Source organism: Chrysemys picta, chromosome 2, assembly GCF_011386835.1.
Source record: "Chrysemys picta bellii isolate R12L10 chromosome 2, ASM1138683v2, whole genome shotgun sequence".
Lineage (NCBI taxonomy): Eukaryota > Metazoa > Chordata > Testudines > Emydidae > Chrysemys > Chrysemys picta.
Window position 1 is genome coordinate 559,807 of NC_088792.1, and position 20,856 is coordinate 580,662.

The window sequence follows — 20,856 nt, forward strand, 5'->3', positions numbered from 1 at the left end:
TGCACTGGCTGGGATCACTGGAGGCGTGTGGCATGAGCTAACGGGTCTTTTCTCAGCATTGTCCTGTGCCACCTGGCCCCATGGCGCGCTTTCTGCCGCCTCTTCTTCCCTCAATGTCATTGTCTCCCACAGCGAGCAGCAGTGTGCCGGGGAAACAGGTTTTCCCTTTTCTTTGTTAATTCTCCCCTCATTACATTTGAAATTCCACAATCAGTGTGCACTGTAATTGTCGAATTTGATGCTAATGATTAATGAATTAAACATGGATCCATCAATTAGTCCTCGGAGAATAATTCTGCATAAAGCAGCGGATAATGTAATTACAGTAACAAAGATAATGAGATGTTAACATCGACGGAGCCCGACGTGACATGATCACAGCAGGCTCAGCAACCCCGGTCTGGGGGAGCCAATCCCTCACTCGGCAGAGACGGAGCCGCAGGGGCAGTGCACACACCCCAGCACCCTGCCCAGAGGGGGAAGGGCGAAGCCCCGTCTCGTTAGGGACCAGAGGCCAGGCAGTGGAACGGGCAGGCTGGAATCCCCCCACTTGCACTGGTACAAACATGCCCCGGACTCTGCATTCTGGAGGTGACAATGAAACGTGCCGTCAGGGATGCCCCCAAGCACTGCTGCCACCTGCTTGGGCTCCCAGGGATGCCCCCCCCCACTGCTCCCAGGGACGCCCCTCCCCCACACTGCTCCCAGGGCCGCCAGAGTCCCCCCTCGCCCCCCACACTTGCACTGCTCCCAGGGCCACTCCCCATCACTGCTTCCGCCTGCTCAGACTCCCAGGGCCACCCCTCACCCCCGCACTGCTCCCACCTGCTTGCCGGAGATGCCCAGCCCTGACATTCCCCAGGCCCTGCTGAAAACATACACTCACCACAAACCTCCAACTCCGGGTTCAACTGCCAGGGCCCAGAGGAGAGGCCAGGCCTGCCCGGCCCCCCCAGCCAAAGGCCAGCTGCTAGTCACCTGCCACAAGCCTCACGTGGCGGGGAGCAGCCCGTGCACAGCTGGGGGTGGCTCCCTGTCTCTGCAAAACAAGTTACGGGCCCCCTCATTCCAACGGGCCCTGCACACGGGGCCCCGACTCACCGCCTGACCCTGCTTCCAGAGGCAGGCACACGGGTGAGTGGGTTCCCAATGGTCCCCTCCGCACTAGAAGAAATACTGCAGGAGACCATCCAATTCCTCCCCTGGGGGCCGGGCAGCGTCAAGCCTAGAATCTGTTCCCCAGTTTATGTGATCACCGTGCCTACGCTCCCCTGGGACAGGATTCCCCAGCAGGAACCATCTCCTAGCCAGGGACCTGCCCTGAGATTCAGCCTCAGTCTCCTCTCTGCTGATAACCCCCCAGCATCCCACCATTAACAATCCCCACTTGGGACTTCCAGCCCTCGGGAGTTTGCAGATCCTGCACCTTAGTCATTGCTGAGCTAAGCGAGAGAAATCTCAGCCCCAGACTCTTCCTGACCTCGACCCCTCTGGCTCCCTGGGCATTTGCATTATTCTGGCTATAGATTGGTAGGTTTAAAGCCAGAAGGGACCATTCTGACCATCCTGCATGACAAAGGGCAGAGACAACTTCTGGTGATAACTTCTGGATGAGCTTTGCAATGGTCTTCCCGGCTGAGGATGGGAGGGAGATTCCCACACCTGAGTCATTCTTTGTAGGTGACAGATCTGAGGAACTGTCCCAGATTGAGGTGTCAATAGAGGAGGTTTGGGAACAAATTGATAAATTAAACAGCAATAAGTCACCAGGACCAGATGGTATCACCCGGGAGTTCTCAAGGAGCTCAAACACGGAATTGCAGAACTACTAACTGTGGTACATAACCTATCATTTAAATCAGCTCCTGCACCAGATGACTGGAGGAGAGCTAGTGCGATGCCAATTTTTAAAAAAGGCTGCAGAGGCGATCCTGGCAGTTATAGGCCAGTAAGACTAATTTCAATGCTGGGCAAATTGGTTGAAACTATAGTAACGAACAGAATTATGAGACACATAGGCCTGGTCTACACTAGGAAATTAGGTCTGTGACATTACTGACATAACCTGTAGCCGTATAGGTCATTGTTGCAACTACTGTTATATATTTGCAGCAAATATTGTACAAAGGTTGTTGTGTGAGGTGTCTATGGAAAGGTTATGATGTGCTTGGCATGATTATACTATCTGTGTGTGTATCATTTGTGCAGTTGAAGTTATGAATATTGGCTCTGTACTTGTATCTCAATGTGTTTTGATTCTAAGTAGCCTCAGCGAAGCATTTGGTCAACTTCTTGAGAAGGGACTATTCTCAGTAGGTGCCCAGTCAAGAAACACTTAACTGACACTGAACTTTGGGAGACGCCAATCCACATCTGAGCTTTCCTGGGAACCTTCAAACTAACATGTAAACAATGGTGTTGGCCTGTAAAGAACTGAGTCATGCATGGACATGTGGCTTGCCCATGTGACTCCAGGCTCCATCTTGCTGCTGTGATTTTCCACAGTAAGAACGGAGGAGTGTCCTTCCACATGGAGAGGAGATAAAAGGCCATGGAAACCCCCCTCCATCTTGTCTTCAGTCCTGCTTCTTACTTCTGGAGGAACCTTGCTACAAACTGAAGCTCTGAACAAAGGACTGAATGACCCATCCCAGCTGGGGATGTTCCAGAGACTTGATTTGAACCTGCAGTTTATTCCATCACTGCTACAAGCCTGAACCAAGAACTTTGCCATTACTGGATGTAATTGATTCCATTTAGCCAATTCTAGCTCTCATCTAGATCTTTTTCCTTTTATGAATAAACCTTTAGATTTTAGATTCTAAAGGATTGGCAACAGCGTGATTTGTGGGTAAGATCTGATTTGTATATTGACCTGGCTCTGGGGCTCGGTCCTTTGGGATCAGGAGAACCTTTTTTCTTTTATTGGGGTATTGGTTTTCATAACCAGTCATCCCCATAACGAGTGGCACCGGTGGTGATACTGGGAAACTGGAGTGTCTAAGGGAATTTGCTTGTGTGACTTGTGGTTAGCCCGTGGGGTGAAACCAAAGTCTTCTCTGTTTGGCTGGTTTGGTGCCTTAGAAGTGGAGAAACCCCAGCCTGGGGCTGTGACTGCCCTGCTCTAAGCAATTTGACTTGAATTGATACTCTCAGAAGTGTCCCACTAAAGGCAGCATCGTTACAAGGTCAGTATAAGCATGTTGCTCAGAGGTGTGAAAAATCCACACCCCTGAGTGATGCAGCTAATCACATCTAGAGTGATGCAGACCTAACCCCTGGTGTAATGTGATGTGGACAGGAGAACTCTCCCATTGAGCTAGCTTCTGCCTCTGGGGGAGGAGGATTAGCTACACTGAACGGAGGACCCCTCTCATTGGTATAGGTACTATCGTCAGTGAAGCACTACAGCGGTGCAGCTTTGCTGCTGTAGTGGCTTATGTGTAGAAACACCCATAGATGAATACAATATGTTGGGGCAGAGTCAACACGGCTTTTGTAAAGGGAAATCATGCCTCACCAATCTACTAGAATTCTTTGATGGGGTCAACAAGCATGCGAATGAAGGAGATCCAGTGGATATAGTGTATTTAGATTTTCAGAAAGTCTTTCACAAGGTCCCTCACCAAAGGCTCTTAAGCAAAGTAAGCTATCATGGGATAAGAGGGAAGGTCCTTTCCTGGATCAGTAACTGGTTAAAAGACAGAAAACAAAGGGTAGAAATAAATGTTAGGTTACCAGACTGGAGAGAGGTAAATAGTGGTGTCCCTCAGGAGTCTGTACTGGGACTAGTCCTATTCAACATATTCATAAATGATCTGGAAAAAGGGATAAACAGTGAGGTGGCAAAGTTTGCAGATGATCCAAAATTATTCAAGATAGTTAAATCCAAAGCAGACTGTGAAGAGCTAGAAAGGGATCTCACAAAACTGGGTGACTGGGCAACAAAATGGCAGATGAAATTCAATGTTGATAAATGCAAATAATGCACATTGGAAAGCATAGTCCCAACTATACTTATAAAATGATGGAGTCTAACTTAGCTGTTACCACTCAAGAAAGAGAACTTGGAGTCATTGTGGATAGTTCTCTGAAAACATCCACTCAATGTGCACGGCAGTCAGAAAAGCGAACAGAATGTTGGGAATCATTAAGAAAGGAATAGATAATAAAACAGAAAATTCATATTGCCTCTATATAAATCAGTAGTTCTCAAACTTTTGTACTGGTGACCCCTTTCACATAGGAAGCCTCTGAGTGTGACCCCCCCTTACAAATTAAAAACATTTTTTTATATATTTAACACCATTATAAATGCTGGAGGCGAAGCGGGGTTTGGGGTTGAGACTGACAGCTCACAACCCCCCACGTAATACCCTCGTGACCCCGAGGGGTCCTGACCTCCAGTTTGAGAACCCCTGATATAAATCCATGGTACACCCATATCTTGAATACTGTGTGCAGATCTGGTCGCCCCATCTCAAAAAAGATGTATTAGATTGAAAAAATATAGAGAAGGGCAATGAAAATGATTAGGGGTGTGGAACGGCTTCCATGTGAGAAGAGATTAAAAAGACTGGGAATGTTCAGCTTGGAACAGAGATGACTAAGGGGAGATTGATAGAGGTCTATAAAATCATGAAAAGTGTCAAGAAAGTAAGTATTATTTACCCCTACACATAACACAAGAACCTGGGGTCACCCAATGCAATTAATAGGCAGCCGGTTTAAAACAAACATAAGGAAGTACTTCTTCACACAACGCACAGTCAACCTGTGGAACTTGTTGCCAGGGGATGTTGTTAAGGGAAAATTATAACTGAGTTCCAAAAAAACTTGATCAGTTCCTGGAGGATGGGTCCTTCAATGGCTGTTAACCAAGATGGTCAGGGCTGTAGCCCCATGCTCTGGTTGTGTTGAAACTCTGACTGTCAGAAACTGGGACTTGACAACAGGGGTGGAGCTCTCAATAAGTTGCCCTGTTCTGTTCATACTCTCTGAAGCATCTGGCACTGACCACTGTTTGAGACAGGACACTGGATTGGATGGCCCATTGGTCTGAACCAGTATGGCTGTTCTTATGTATGTATGTTCTCAATAAACTCAATTGGGCTTCTTTTAGGGGGTCACCAAATGAAATTAATAGGCAGCAGGTTTAAAATAAACAAAAGGAAGTATTTTTTCACACAACGCACAGTCAGCCTGTGGAACTCATTGCCAGGGGATGTTGTGAAAGCCAAGACTACAATATGGTTCAAAAAAGAACCAGATAAGTTCATGGAGGACAGGTCCATCAATGGCTATTTGCCAGGATGGGCAGGGATGGTGTCCCTAGCCTCTGTTTGCCAGAAGTTGGGAATGGGCGACAGGGGATGGATCACTTAATGATTCCCTGTTCTGTTCATTCCCTCTGGGGCACCTGGCATTGACCGCTGTCAGAAGACAGGATACTGGGCTAGATGGACCTTTGGTCTGACCCAGCCTGGCCGGTCTTATATTCTTTAGTCTCGCACTGTCAGGTAGGTTTTCCAGACCTCAGAACATTCTTGTGGTGTTTTCTTTTTGCGGACATCTTTCCAATATCTCATCATCCTATTAAAGGATGGACACAATATCCAGTAATGATCTCATTAACGCCATATACAGAGGTATATTACATAGCTCATCATTCACTCGTTCAATTTTCAAACAAGCACCTTTGTGTTTTCTCTCATGCTACCACTCATGCTTGAGAGGAGCTCCTGTAAACAGCCACAAAGTCACCTCATGCAAATCCCTTCTTACAATTTTCCTTTTCCTTTATGTCTATGAAAAATTTGACAACAGCTGGGCTGCTGGTGTGCTGAGACCATTCCATTCATTCCGACCAATATACAGTAGAACTTCAGTGTTACGAACCCCTGTAACTCTGATAACTCTGAACAAAACGTTATGGGTTGTTCTTTCAAAAGTTTATAACTGAACATTGGCTTAATAGAGCTTTGAAATTTTACTATGCAGAAGACAAATGCTGCTTTTAACCATCTTAATGCCAATGAAACAAGCACAGAAACAGTTTCCTTACCTTGTCAATTTTTTTAAAACTTTCCCTTTATTTTTTTAGTAGTTTATGTTTAACACAGTGCGGTACTGTATTCACTTTTTTATGTGTCTCTCTGCTGCTGCCTGACTGCATACTTCTGGTTCCAAATGAGGTGTGTGGTTGACCGGTCAGTTGGTATCTCTGGTGTCTGTAACTCTGAGGTTCTACTGTCGTCTCATTGCTCCCTTGTGTAGCCAGCTACTGTCTCTTGTCCTATTGCTTGGATTGCAAACCCTTTGGGCAGGTACTGGCTTTGTTCTGTGTTTGTATAGAGCCTCACATAATGGGGGCCTGGCCCACCACTACAGCTACGAGGTGCTGCCACAATACAAAGAAATACATATTAATTAAAGTATCAGAGGGGCAGCCGTGTTAGTCTGAATCTGTAAAAGCAACAGAGGGTCCTGTGGCACCTTTAAGACCAACAGAAGTATTGGAGCATAAGCTTTCGTGGGTGAATGCCCACTTGCATCTGATGAAGTGGGCATTCACCCACGAAAGCTTATGCTCCAATACTTCTGTTAGTCTTAAAGGTGCCACAGGACCCTCTGTTGCATATTAATTAAAGGGACTATCACCTCCCTGCTCCTATTCACGGTTCTCCGCTTAGATCCCTGGACTCAACTAGCCCTTAGCTACAGCATCGAAATGGGGGCTCATGGTTAGCTGCTTTCCACACGAGCCTAGAGCCCGTCTCAGAGTCGCTTGTCTCCAAAAGAGTCTCCCATCCGCTAAGCGTGACCGGCATTCTCGGCTCTCAAGACCTGTGACCGTCTGCTCTGAACTCCCTGCAGACGTTCAGTGTCTTGCTGAGATTTGCTGGATCCTGTGGTCAGTGAGGAAATGGGGTTCTGTGGTGGGGAATGGGGGGGAGGGGGTCACTGGGAGGCAGGGCTGGGATTCTAGGGGTCTGGGTCACTGGGATTCTAGGCTGGGGCATGTCATGTCCAACCCAGGTAAAACTCCCTTTTTGTCCAGTCTGCACGTCCAGTAGAAGCTGCCTCGCCCGGATACCTGGCACCTGCCTCCGCCCCTCATGCCAGGAACAAGCAGAGGCGGCAGGCTGGAGGTGAGAGGGGAACCAGGCTCTCCCTCCACTCAGTGCCCGGCAATATGTTCTCAGTCAGTTCAAATCCACACGGCAGCAGCTCCTCCTGCAGCCAGTGAAATCTGAAATACTATCTCATACCCAGGACTACCACTGTGCACCCCACTGCTGCATTCGCCTGTCCAAACGCAACTCTGCCTGCCTGGCACCACTGTCTCTGCTCAGTGCTGCTGATTGTTCATTTTGGGAGTGTTCACTTCATTTGGGCAACTCACGTGTTGTGTGCCCCTCGGGAGGTTTTGCGGGCCTGATTTTCCCACGTGCTGAGTACCTGCACTTCCAGCTGAAGTCAGCGGGAGCTGCCAGTGGGCAGCGCCTCTGAAAAGCAGGACCTGGGTGCCTTAAATTGAGCACCCAAGATTAGCAGACACTTGTGAAGATTTGGTCCATTAATATTTGTTCTGTTATTTTCCTAGAGACGTGGGCAGTAACCACCAGGAACACTTGTCTTTCCTTTCTCTAAAGAGTGGTACCACATTTGCTTTTTCTGATTCCTTCAGGAATCTCCCCTGGTCTCAGGACTTGTAAAGAATTACTCGCAATGGTTTACGAAAGTTAGTTAGGAATAAACTGTCAGTTTCCAATATGGCAAAAGGTTAACAGTGGAGATCCGCTAGGGTCCATACTATGACCAATGTTATATATTAAAGACCTGGAAAAAGGGGTGAAGAGTGAGGGGACAAAATCCCAGAAAAAATAATTCCTTCGATTAGTCAAGGCTAGAAATGTTTGGGAATTTCAGAAGGACTAGCCAAGGTAGGGGAATGGGCAGCACACCAGGAGATGGCATTCCCAGCTGATCAGTGCACGGTAATGCACACTGGAAGGAATCTTTTACATTTCTCGTACACATTGCTGGGTTTTAAATTAGCAGAAGACAGACCTGGGTATCAATGTGGAATGATGAGTGGAACCTCTGAAAAATGACCAGTGCTAAGATAGGCTTGTCTTATGGCTATCTCATTCTGGAGATAACAGTAAAACTCGCAGCAATACCCTAATGCTGTTATATATTTTTACTTACTATTTGTGTTCCCGCAGCGCCTCGGAGCCCCGTCAGGAAGCAGGACCTTGCTGTGCCGGGCGCTGCACAGACACAGAACAAAGAGAGGGGCTCTGCCCCAAGGAGCTGACAATCTGAGTATAAGACAAGAGACACCAGACGGAGGAGCACAAAGAAATACCACTGGCCAGCCTGAGGCACCAGCAGCCTCACCATTACCAAGCTGATTGCCGGCATTGTGCCAAAGGAGACTTTGGAGTCAATCATTCGATGGCGTGGCCTCCTCTGGGACCTGGCCACACTGGTGATCCCAGCTCTCCCAGGATACCGTAGCACTGGGAGGGGATAGAGGCGAACGAGGAGAATTACTGGAGACCTGAGGAATTCATTCGAGGCAGTGCAGGAACTGGGCTCGGGCTGCCCAAGACCTTCCGTTACAAGAGTGTGTTGTTGGTTGTTTATAACCTTGCCAGGCTTCTATGGTTTGGGCTGAAATTTTCCATGCCAGAGGATTGCTTCAGGTTAAATTTTACTGTGATGTTAAATCTAATGGACCAGCCATTTCCGAGAACACAATCTATTTTCCCAAAATCTTGTAGGAAATGGCTGAGCCGTTTGGAGCAGTGACTTGAAATGTGACGGGGAGGTGAGACAGTCGCCCAGGTCTCAGGGAGATGCCTTCAGATGCATCTGTGAAAATTTGCCCAAATTTGAGCAACTTATCACTGAAAAAAATCTCAGTTTGCACATGCTCAGTAGAGACTTGGAAGTTTGGCAGCTAAAGTCTCTGACTATTCCATCTGATCGCAGTGCGCTCCAGCCCCCGACAGCGCCAACATGTGACCGGCCTGTGCATGCGCCGTCCCCCAGAGAGACTGAGCCATGGCTGAGTAGCACTTCTCCTGCAACTGCTCCTCCAAGCTGCACAAAGCCACTGTGGTGCAGGGCCCAGGAGCAGAACAGGGAGCCTGTCCCCTGGGCACTCAATGTCCCCACTGAGCCAGCAGCTCAGGGCGTGCAGAGACGAGCTGATGGAGATGCAGGAGGCTAGGAGCAGAGGTGGGCTGGGAAGGGAGTAGGAGCAAGAAGGAGCCACGGAAGCAGAGAAGGGCGGACGTAGGCAGGAGCAGGGGACGGGGCAGGAGAGGAACAGGGTGCGGGACAAGTGAAGCTGTGTGGGACCAGGGGTGTAGGAGCAGAAGGGGACAGAGAATTAACTGTTTGTAAACACTACAGTTCTCTGCCCTACGAACCTGGCATTCCACCTATTTTTTCTGTCTCTCAGCTTTCGTTTGGGGTCTGGTAAATAGAAGCCACGGGCCAAGTGTGAGTCTTCTACTCTTATCAGTTACTCTGTTAGCTGGAGCAGCAGAGGACTGTGTCGTGGATCTAAAGGTCTGAACCCCACTGACCATCCATACAGGGTTAACACACTAACTTATGCACACTGGCTTCACATCTTTAGTTAATGGACCTGCACTCTCCTTAGTCCTCATGTAGACAGCGACTGGGTGCTAGCTATCGTGCTGAAAAGCCCTCCCCTGCTTCAGTAGCTTCCCTGCCACCTAGCCCTGAGCCTCCTCCCATGCCCAGCTCACCAGGCCCCACCCCATCGGAGTCCACCCTAAACACTTGTATTGTTTTGCTTGTTGTAGTCAAAGCTGGTTAAACTCGAGTTCCTCCCCTCCTCCCCCCGGGCACCCCTGCATGCACTATCCTGTCTTCCTGGGCTCCAGCTGGCAGTGCCAGGTCTCTGGGTGAGGAACTGGCTCATTCTGGATCTTGTCAGCACTGAACTAATAATGCCTTTCCCCAGCGAACTTGACATTAAAGAATGTGACGAGCGACCAGAGGCTGCACATCCTGGGACCGCCGGCAGCTCGAGCCGATTGGGCATTTTTGGACAAAATGGTTTTTCATTGAAAAGTAACAATTTATGAAAACCAAAAGTTTTTCTGGAAATGTATTGGTTCCAAAGAAACCTTTGTCAGGAAAGTTGTTTGGTCCAGGATGGACTTTGTGATTGAAACGAGAAAGAGAGAGAGACCCCAGACTAGCCAGTAGGATTGAGAATTGTTCTCTCTCTCTGGCCCAATTAATATGTAATTACTTATACAAAATGGAAGAGCTCCAGCAGGAGGCTTTGAGAGGGCGAGACAGACACTGACTCTACAGCCCTGTGCTCATTGTCAGGGATTGCTAAATGCTGACGAGCCCCAGAATGAGCTAATTCCTCACCCGGAGGCCTGGCACTCACCTGGAAGATGGGAGACCCAGGTTCACGGCCCAAATCGTCCTGATTCAGAGACGGGAAATGTTCCAAAGCCAGGACTTGTCTCCCACATTCCTGGTGAGTGACCTCGCTGCTGGGCAGTCTGAGGTGCATCTCTATCCCCCTCCCCGTTTTTGAAAGGTCTCTGGTTCATTCCGATGCAGAATCACCAGGACTTTCAAAACCTCACAGTTTTTTTGCAACACAGAATTCTTGTTTCCAGCCAGTCCTACTCACCCGCCATTACGCCCCCTTCCGGCCAGGCAGCTGACCCTCCTCCCAGGGTGCGGCTCTGCCCATCCTCAGAGCAGCGCTGCCTCCCCACCCCCTTCCTTCCTCCACCTGCAGGCAGGCGCCTTTAAAGCGGTCGTGTTACCAGACATGAAGGGGGGGCCTCAACTCCCCTCACCTGTGGCCCGACAGTTCCGCGAGCTGAGCTCTGCAGGGCAGTGGACTCCCTCTCTGGAGTCGCACGGGCAGTGGGAGCCCCTGCAGAGCCCAGCCCCAGCGCTGAGCAGCACCACCAGGCTGGCTGGGCGGCTGCTCATGGCACTGTCATGTCGGAGACTGAGATGATTGAAGGCTCCCTTGGCTGGCAGTGAAGGGGGAACGAGGCGACAAGGACACACCTGGAGCAGTTTTGAGAGGTAGCTGTGGACGGTGGAGAGCTCAGAACTTTCTCAAATTCCCTGTGGTCTGACGGCTCCCAGGCTCCCCTAGAGGGCATGGTCTGGGGTATGTCTGAGCAAAACAGGTCAGCTAGTTTTCAGTTTCAAACCAAAAGTGAAAAAAAAAAAGAACCCCCTTTTCTAACCTGCTCCAATCCCAGGGGTAGGGACTGGCTTGCTAGGCCAGTTTGCCCTGTAAAGTATCACTGTCTGTGATGAATGCACAGACTGGAAATGCAAACTGGGCGAGTTAACATGGGACAGCAACCCTCACTTTGGGAAATTCCTGACTCGATTGCTCCCCCTTAATGCTTCATTAACACTGGTTATCTGCATTTAATTAGATACTAAAAACTGTTAATAGACCTTACCCTTGGCCTCATCAATGGGCTTGTCCTTGGTTGGATTCTCTGCTCTCTGTATCATTTCATACAACCCCCCCCCAAACAAAACGATCTCAAAAGAACATTAGGGTTGCAAAGTCGAGCACCCAGAGGAGAGGAATGCACAGGCTGTCCTGTCAAGCTCCAGCACTGGGGGCCAACGAGCATGCTCAGTGCGGAAGGAATGTTCAAGAGATTTTATCAGCAAGCGTCTAACAAGCTCTACTGAGCAGGTGCAAAAGCAGTTTGCAGGGGTTTATGCTGCCAAATCTGAACACATTCTCATGGGGATTACAAAAGACACCTCTCTAACCCCAGGACTATTCCCTGGCTAAATTTCAAGTTCTTGTTCTACGCCCTCAAGGTGCTGAAGCTCTTCAGCTGGAAAAAATTCTTCAGCCTTGGCAAAGCTAATGGTGAATCATTTTTGCTTAAATGTTTAAAAATTCAGCCTCAGGCAGAAGCCCAACATGGAATATTTCAGCCCAAAGGGTTAAAGTTTGGCAGTGTTATATGCAGCTGAAAATAGGGGCTTAAAATGGAAAATGTTATTCCACTTTAACTAGAGGCATCTCTACCAGTTCTGACTATAAATTGTCCTCTTTGTAACCTTTTTGACGGTGTATGTTCAGGTTTTCCTCCCCAAAAGATACTGAGGTAAAGTCACCCATGAGTCAGTGTCCTGCAGTTTCGAAGGATTTATTGTTCTCTCCCCCTTCCATCTGAGGAGTGGAGGTGGCCTGGAGCAGACGTGTCTGACATTTCTCCGTTACCCTTAGCCCTTCCCAATGGTTTCTCCCACAACCACTTCCTGCCACTCTGCCCCAAGCGCCCAGGCTCCCCCACCCCCGGCCTGACGGGCAAGACCACCACCATGTCCTCCTTCCCCTGTCATAACATCCCCGAGAAACCAGCCTGTGAAGCTGGCTGGGTGCAGGAGCCACGGGGGGTATTGCTGGATATAAAAGCTGTCCCTATTGTCCCTTGGGGATTTTGCCTGGGGCCGTCCCCAGAGCACCCGAGTACCCCGATGTAGAGTGGGAGGGGGATTTTCTGCTTCTCTTCTTAGCTCTTGGTCAGGGACTGTGTCTCCTGTTAATGTGAATGGCACATGGGCAGTGCTCAGCCCATCAGGCCCCAGCAAAGCCCTAGGTCAGAATCTCCTCTCAGCGACACCCAAGTTCTCGTGGCTCCGTCTCCCAGGCTCCTGGCAAGTCTGGACAGAGGGTTCAGCATGTCGGAGTCAATCAGCCTTAATCTGTTTGAGAACTTCCCTCCAGTTCTGATTGAGAGTACCTGCTGGAGTCATGAAGTTCAGCAACACCAGTGGCTCTCAATTTTTTTACTGGTGACCCCTTTCACACAGCAAGCCTCTGAGTGCGACCCCCCCTTATAAATTAAACACACTTGTGTATATATTTAACCTGTTATAAATGCTGGAGGCAAAGCGGGATTTGGAGTGGAGATTGACAGCTCGTGACCCCCTGGAATAACCTTGCGACCCCCTGAGGGGTCCCGACCCCCAGTTTGAGAACCCCTGAGCTAGACCCTAGGAAACTTCTCATTCCTCCCACCCCGAACGTCTCTTAAAGGGACACCAATCAATGAAAAGCCACTTGTCTGAAAATCTGGGACTTGCTCTTGCCCCGTAACTCTCCAATCACGGCCACTGAGACGGACTATGGAAAAGCTTTCACACGCTTTACAGTCTCTTTCCTTTATGCATCTGCCAGCACTTTGTGCAGCCGGATAGTTCCCTGTCTGCCTGGCAGATCAGTCAGTCACCGGGGCTCTCATGGCAACAGAGGGGAAACGTTTTCTAAAACAGGAAAATGTAACTGTAAAGCCACACAAATGTCAGGGGCCTGAGAGGCAAGTGTTTCAGCCCCGTCCCATCTCCAGGAGGGAAGCCAGATGGCCCTGCCCAAACAGGGCGCTCATCTCGGCCCCGTGCAGACACAGGGTCGCTGTGTAAAAGACACTGGTGAAAAGAGCGGGAGGAGCAGGAGACACCAGAACCACTCGTGCATTGTCTACTTGCGACTTAGCTAAGAGCCCTGTAGCCGCTCAGCCTGGGCGAGACCCTCCTCCTCTCCTTACCTGGGCCTCCTGGGAACTGCATGCTGCTCCGCTCCTTGGCAAGCCCGTTGGTTTTGGGACTGGCGCTGGGGGCTGTCGCCGTCGTCGCCCTGGGGAGCCGCTTGCCCGGCACCTTCACTGTTGTTCTCAGCAGATCTATTTCCTTGCCATGGACGTTCTGCATGTAATCCTACAGCAGAGAGACAGCAGGTTCAGACTCAGTGCAAGCCTCTCTACCTCCCTCCACTCACACGCTCTGCCAGGCGGCCATTGCCCCAGACAGCCGCAAGGCGGCCAGCAAGCGACATGGAGGTGTTTCAGAGCTCCGGATTCACTTCCCCATTACAGCTCAAACACCTCCAGGCTCCTCTTGTGCTTCCCTGCACTACCAGTGCAGCTGGCCTCGAGGTGAGAGGCTCCTGTCCCGTTCCCAGGGCCAGCCATTGCCTGACATGAATAATGCCATCCCTGAGCCAGCCAGCCCCCTCCCAACCTGGGGCCGGATTAGAACTCAGTGCCCACAGCCCAAGCCCCTTCGTCAGAGCACAGGTAGCGATGCTGAGCTGCGGGAACACGGGCAGTCCCATTCCTTCCTTCTGTAGCCTGTGGAACACAGAGCCGGAAAATCTCTCCCAGATCCCAGCTCCTGGGATCCAAACACAGGGAGTTCCCTGTGGTACATTCGCCAGCACGACTTTCTGGGCTTCCACCTCTTCTCTTGGGAAACCATGACAGCAACTGGCACATCTCACCCACAGACTGCAAGTACGAGCCACCCTGAGAGACACACTTCGCTCTTTCAGCCTCTCCCCATAACTCAGTCCCCCAAGCAAGTCCCTCCAATCTGGGACTGATGTACCCAGAAATACGTGCACAAGTCCACGTGTGATCCCCTCACAGAAAGGGGCCGTCCCTCGGGCTGAGAGCAAGGTCCCAGGAGCGTGGGGGGGAGGGGGGAGAAGGCTACAGAGGGGCTGTCCCCTCCCTGCTCTGGGACCCAAGGCAGCTCTGCACAGCATCCCCTCCCTGGGGGCTTGCTCTGTACGTGGCAGATGAGGGACAGCAGCTGGCCAGGACGAAGCTGCAGCTGCAGTTGTCTGTTCTGCAGGAAAGCCTGGGTTTGCTCCAGTTCACAAGGAGGTCACCAGAAAGATTAAGTCAGAGTTGGTCCCTGTGTAAATCCTCTGCTTCTAAACTCAGGAAGGTAGAGCAACGAACAGGCCCAACCTAGGAGCCACGGCTCCTCTGACTGCCCCCTGGCTTAAAGCGGCGGGTGGAGGAGCGTTGTATGGGTCACACTTCCATAGCCTGCAGGTCATGATGTGCAAGGACTACCGCTGCTGGGTTGGCTCAGCCAGCCTGCACTGACCTCCCTCGCTCTGACAGTGCCTCATCCAGGGGCCTAGCTCCCAGCCACAGCACTTCCCACCGCACACCCTTCCCAGGCACTGGACTCCTAGGGGGCCTTGACTCGACCCGAGCAGAGTGCCCAAGCCAACAGACACCCTTGGGTGTCCCAAGCATTCCCCAGCTGTACAGCCTCATTACCAGCTCCTCCAAGCAGCGCCGGGGCTGAGTGGGAGACAGGAGAAGCCCCTGGGCAGGGAATCTCAGAGGGGCTGAAGGATTTTCCCTAGCTCAGCACAAACGCTGTGCTAGCCGGCTGCCTGCCGGAGAGAGTGGTCACCAGCACGCTGCTTTTATTACATGCTATAAAAGAGCAATTTCTTCCCCAAGCCTCCTCACTAATTACCCAGCCAGTTCTCTCATTTCATTTTATTACTGGAATTAACAACGAGTTCAAAGCGTGGAAAGCTATTAAGATGTGTGATTAAGCCACATTCAATTAGTTTCTACAAACAATTTAATTGATGTTGCAGATAGAATTAACAGAAGGTGATTGTGTGAATGGCTCCACTGGCTGCAAAATGGGAGATGCTTTCTCTCTGGCGCTGCTTCGCGCAGCCTGGCCGGGCCGAGCCGTGTGCTTTCCCCAGGAGCAGAGACACTTGCTCTCCAAGGCTTTGGGAAAGTGACTTGAAACTGCCTTGGCCTTCCCATGAAATTTGCTCTTTTCCTCGCATGGAACAAACTCACACACCAAAGAAGGGAAAAGAGGCCAAGGGAATGTGGAAAGCTGCAGCCCTGGGACCCGGCCTGCAGAGCCCTCCTGTCTGCAGCATCAGCGGCTGCTCTCCGCTCCAGCTCAGGACACCCCATCTGCACAATGCCCAAAGCTGTTGAAAACTCAGAGTCAATGAACACAGATTCCAGGGAAAGCAACAGAGGAGACACCAGCCGTGGGCTGCAAGACAAGGCTCTGCTTGAGCTCCAGGAGATAGCAGCAGGTCCAGGCTACCAAGGGGGTAAAGGACACTTAACTCCAGCGTTGAACAAGGTCTTAGGGGGCGTCATTGCAAGAACTACAAGTCTAATTCCTGGAGACAGTGAGGAGTCTAGGGAAAGGGGAGGGAGGGGGGCTTTTCCCATTGCTGGGGCTGGAGGTGCCAAGAGCTGAACTTGCTGATCAAAGAATGGCAATGAAACCAAATCATAGAATCTCAGGGTTGGAAGGGACCGCAGGAGGTATCTAGTCCAACCCCCTGCTCAAAGCAGGACCAACCCCAACTAAATCATCCCAGCCAGGGCTTTGTCAAACCTGACCTTAAAAACCTCCAAGGAAGGAGATTCCACCACCTCCGTAGGTAACCCATTCCAGTGCTTCACCACCCTCCTAGTGAAACTGTTTTTCCTAATATCCAACCTAAACCTCCCCCACTGCAACTTGAGACCATTACTCCTTGTTCTGTCATCTGCCACCACTGCAAACAGCCGAGCTCCATCCTCTTTGGATCCCCCTTCAGGTAGTTGAAGGCTGCTATCAAATCCCCCCTTATTCTTCTCTTCTGCAGACTAAACAATCCCAGTTCCCTCAGCCTCTCCTCATAAGTCATGTGCTCCAGTCCCCTAATCATTTTTGTTGCCCTCCGCTGGACTCTTTCCAATTTTTCCACATCCTTCTTGTAGTGTGGGGCCCAAAACTGGACACAGTATTCCAGATGAGGCTTCACCAATGTCGAATAAAGGGGAATGATCACGTTCCTCGATCTGCTGGCAATGCCCCTAGTTATACAGCCCAAATGCCGTTAGCCTTCTTGGCAACAAGGGCACACTGTTGACTCATATCCAGCTTCTGGATCTCATATCACTTATATCCACAGTAAGCCCTAGGTCCTTTACTGCAGAACTGCCGCTTAGCCAGTCAGTCCCTAGTCTGTAGCAGTGCATGGGATTCTTCTGTCCTAAGAGCAGGACTCTGCACTTGTCCTTGTTGAACCTCATCAGATTTCTTTTGGCCCAATCCTCTAATTTGTCTAGGTCATTCTGGACCCTATCCCTACCCTCCAGCATATCTACCTCTCCCCCCAGCTTAGTGTCATCTGCGAACTTGCTGAGGGTGCAATTAATCCCATCATCCAGATCATTAATGAAGATGTTGAACAAAACCAGCCCCAGGACCGACCCTTGGGGCACCTCGTTGAGCCCGACAATCTAGCCAGCTTTCTATCCCCCTTATAGTCCATTCATCCAATCCATACTTCTTTAACTTGCCGGCAAGAATACTGTGGGAGACCGTATCAAAAACTTTGCTAAAGTCAAGGAATAACACATCCACTGCTTTCCCCTCATCCACAGAGCCAGTTATCTCATCATAGAAGGCAATCAGGTTGGTCAGACATGACTTCCCCTTGGTGAATCCATACTGACTGTTCCTGATCACTTTCCTCTCCTCCAAGTGCTTCAGAATTGATTCCTTGAGGACCTGCTCCCTGATTTTTCCAGGGACTGAAGTGAGGCTGACTGGTCTGTAGTTCCCTGGGTTCTCCTTCTTCCCTTTTTTAAAGATGGGCACTACATTGGCCTTTTTCCAATCGTCCAGGATCTCCCCCGATTGCCACGAATTTTCAAAGATAATGGCCAATGGCTCTGCAATCACATCAGCCGATTCCCTCAGCACCCCCGGATGCATTAGATCTGGACCCATGGACTTGTGCATGTCCAGCTTTTCTAAATAGTCCTTAACCTGTTCTTTCACCACTGAGGGCTGCTCACCTCCTCCCCATACTGTGCTGCCCAGTGCAGCATTCTGGGAGCTGATCTGGTTTGTGAAGACCGAGGCAAAAAAAGCATTGAGTACATTAGCTTTTTCCACATCCTCGGTCACTAGGTTGCCTCCCTCATTCAGTAAGGGGCCCACACTTTCCTTGACTTTCTTCTTGTTGCTAACATACCTGAAGAAACCCTTCTTGTTACTCTTAATATCCCGTGCTAGCTGCAACTCCAATTGTGTTTTGGCCTTCCTGATTACACCCCTGCATGCCTGAGCAATATTTTTATACTCCTCCCTGGTCATCTGACCAAGTTTCCACTTCTTGTAAGCTTCTTTTTTGTGTTTAAGATCAGCAAGGATTTCACTCTTAAGCCAAGCTGGTCGCCTGCCATATTTGCTATTTTTTCTGCACATCGGGATGTGTTCCTGTTCCTTTGCCTGCAATAAGGATTCTTTAAAATACAGCCAGCTCTCCTGGACTCCTTCCACACTCATATTAGCCTCCCAGGGGATCCTGCCCATCAGTTCCCTGAGGGAATCAAAGTCACTTTTCTCAAGTCCAGGGTCTGTATTTCGCTACTCTCCTTTCTGTGTGTGCCTGCTGGACCCATGCTGCTGCTGGGATGATCCTTCCTTTGGACTATGGCACTTGCTAGTCAGCCAGGCTGTTCTAGTGTCACGTGCTCGCCTCAGGGCGCCCCTGGAGGACCCACGGGAACGCCCGCTGGCGCTCTCCTCGGAAGTGGCTACGTGCTCCCTGCACGGCAGTGGCTCCTGCTGCGCTCCAGAGGGCAATGCACAAGTGGTGAGGAGCCTGTGACCCCCGCGCAGGGCTCCCTTCCCCTCCCTGTGTCGTGGGCTCCAGCAGGCCCCTGGCCCCGGAGCAGAGTTTCCAGAGCAGGCGTCAGGCCAGCCGCAAGGGGCACTCGGCCATTCAGGCCTGCTCACAGCCACCAACACTTGAGTCTGCCAGCCTTCCGGAAGCAACACAACGTGGAGGTGCCCAGTGGGTCTCTTGGCCCCTGGGGAAGATGGTGTCCGGGTGGGGAGAAGACAGACGCCCTTTGCCCTGCAGGGAGTTAGTTGGGGGGGACGGGGGGGGACAGAGAGGGCTACCAGCATGTGCATGCCAGGCAGGCCTTATTACTCCGCATTTTACTTCCCTTCTCAGTGCGTCAGTGGAAAGGCACGTAGAGGCAATGCCTTCGGCATGTACTTCCCTGGGTGTCCAGCAGCACTGGGCGAAGGGCCCAGGGTGCCGGCACTGGGCAGTACCGTAATGTCACACGATGACGGCGAGGGACATCCCAAGGAGTTCCTCCACCCTCAGCAGTGGGAGCTGACCGAGGGAACAAGGGCCGGCTCTGACCCTAGTGTAAAGGTGGTGCACACGCACGCACACACGGGGCACACACACGGGGCACACGCACGCACACCCTCTCTCTAGCCAAGGGCGGCTCCCCCGCAGTCTCCAGGGTCCAAGGCTATGGAAGAGAGAATGCAGGAGGGAGTCGGAGGAGTGGAGACCGGGGCAGAGCACCCGGGGGTCGGAAGAGGAGTCGGATGGCACAGCAGAGCTAGGAGAACAGGTTTTACAGTCCCATGGCTTAAGGCAATGGGATGAGAGGTGGTACTCCGAGGTGAGCTGCTGCAGGAGAGGGCACAGAGAGCTGGATGGGGGCACACGGGGTTCCAGGAGCTGAGGAGCAGAGGGATGAAGCTCTGGGCATTAGAACACTTGGGGTCCGAGGGATTCAGGGCTCTAAGCATGGAGCAGCTCACCCCTCGAGCCCCGGGGCACGACGGCATCCCTTTGGCTAGCTCAGGGCCCACTGCGCACTGGCTGCCATGTGCCACCCATGAAGTGATCCCTGCTGTCCAGAGGGTGCCGCGGTCTGCAGGGCCACAGGTGTGTTTGTGGCCACGGTTCACTGTCTTAGCAGCAAACTGTGCTCAAGAGGGAACGGGAGAGAAGCCATTAGCCCCGCAGCAGGGAGGCGACAGAGATGGATGGAAGAGGCAGCTGTGAGCCAGCCGCGAAGAGACTGTAGATGCATCGAGTGACAGCTCAGCTCGGCAGGCTCTGCACGGCACCTCCTCTCTGTTACCCAAAACCTAACAGCCAGGAACACATTCCACACCCAGACGGGGCCATCGGCCCTGGCCGCAAGGAGTTTTCACCTTCTCCCTCCTGCCAGGGGCCCTGCCCAACTGGGGACTGGCTAGGGAAGCAGGAAAAGAAAGGGGCATGTTACTTAGCATGCTTGTCCCTGCTGACCTTTCCCCTCAGCCAGACGAGCTCCGGAGAGGGGCGAGAGGTGCTGTCCTGGCCAGCGGGGACCAGAGTGCTGGAGTCCTGGGGCTACCCAGGATGCGGAGCCCCCCCCCCACTAGCCTGGTGCTTTGGGGGGGTCACGACACCCCCCGAAGGACATGGAGCAGCAGAGCAGAGACCACCTCTGTGCCTCCCCCCGGCCACCCCACAGCTCTGCAGGGCCTGCCTGGGGGTCACTCACGTGCAGGCTGGGGTGGTAGGTGAGGACTCCGTTATCGCACAGCGTCACATACTTCTTCTTCCACTCCTTGTTGAGGGACTTGCCGCTGCGCTTCAGGAGAATGCCCTGCGGGAGAGGAGTCGAGAACCTCAGATCCTGCCCTGGCCTGGCGCTGCCCCCCCACCCCTACCGCCCCGGGACTGCCCCTCGTGGAACCCGTCCCTGGCAGCGTCCCACCCTGCCCCCCCGCCTGTACCGCCCTGGGACTGCCCCTCATGGGACCCGTCTCTGGCACCACCCCACCCCTACTGCCCCGGGAGTGCCCCTCGTGGGACACCATCCCTGGCACTGCCCCCCACCCTGCCGCCCCGGGAGCACCCCTTGTGGGACCCATTTGTGGGACCCATCCCTGGCACTGCCCCCCTTTCCCCCCACCCGTACCGTACCGCCCCACCCCGGGACTGCCCCTCATGGGACCCGTTCCTGGCACTGCCCCACCCCTGTTGTCCTGGGAGCACCCCTCGTGGGACCCGTCCCTGGCACCGCCCCCCCTGCCGCCCCGGGACTGCCCCTCGTGGGACCCGTCCCTGAGTGAGGCAGGGGAATCTGGACTCCACAGAGCGAAGTCTGGAACGGGCTTTCTAAGTTTCCCTGG

The 20,856-nt window shown here is 51.9% G+C and overlaps 1 protein-coding gene across 3 annotated transcripts in view; it reads right to left on the minus strand.

Annotated features, from left to right (window-relative positions):
• Positions 1 to 20,856, minus strand: part of AGAP3 (ArfGAP with GTPase domain, ankyrin repeat and PH domain 3) — a 222,994-nt gene that overhangs the window by 65,019 nt on the left and 137,119 nt on the right. For all 3 annotated transcript variants that reach the window (XM_065586493.1, XM_065586492.1, XM_065586491.1), the window contains 2 exons: positions 20,223 to 20,327; positions 13,617 to 13,785 (listed from right to left, as the gene is read on the minus strand). In XM_065586493.1, coding sequence (XP_065442565.1) covers positions 13,617 to 13,785; positions 20,223 to 20,327 — 274 coding nt within the window. The remainder of the gene's footprint in view (positions 1 to 13,616; positions 13,786 to 20,222; positions 20,328 to 20,856) is intronic.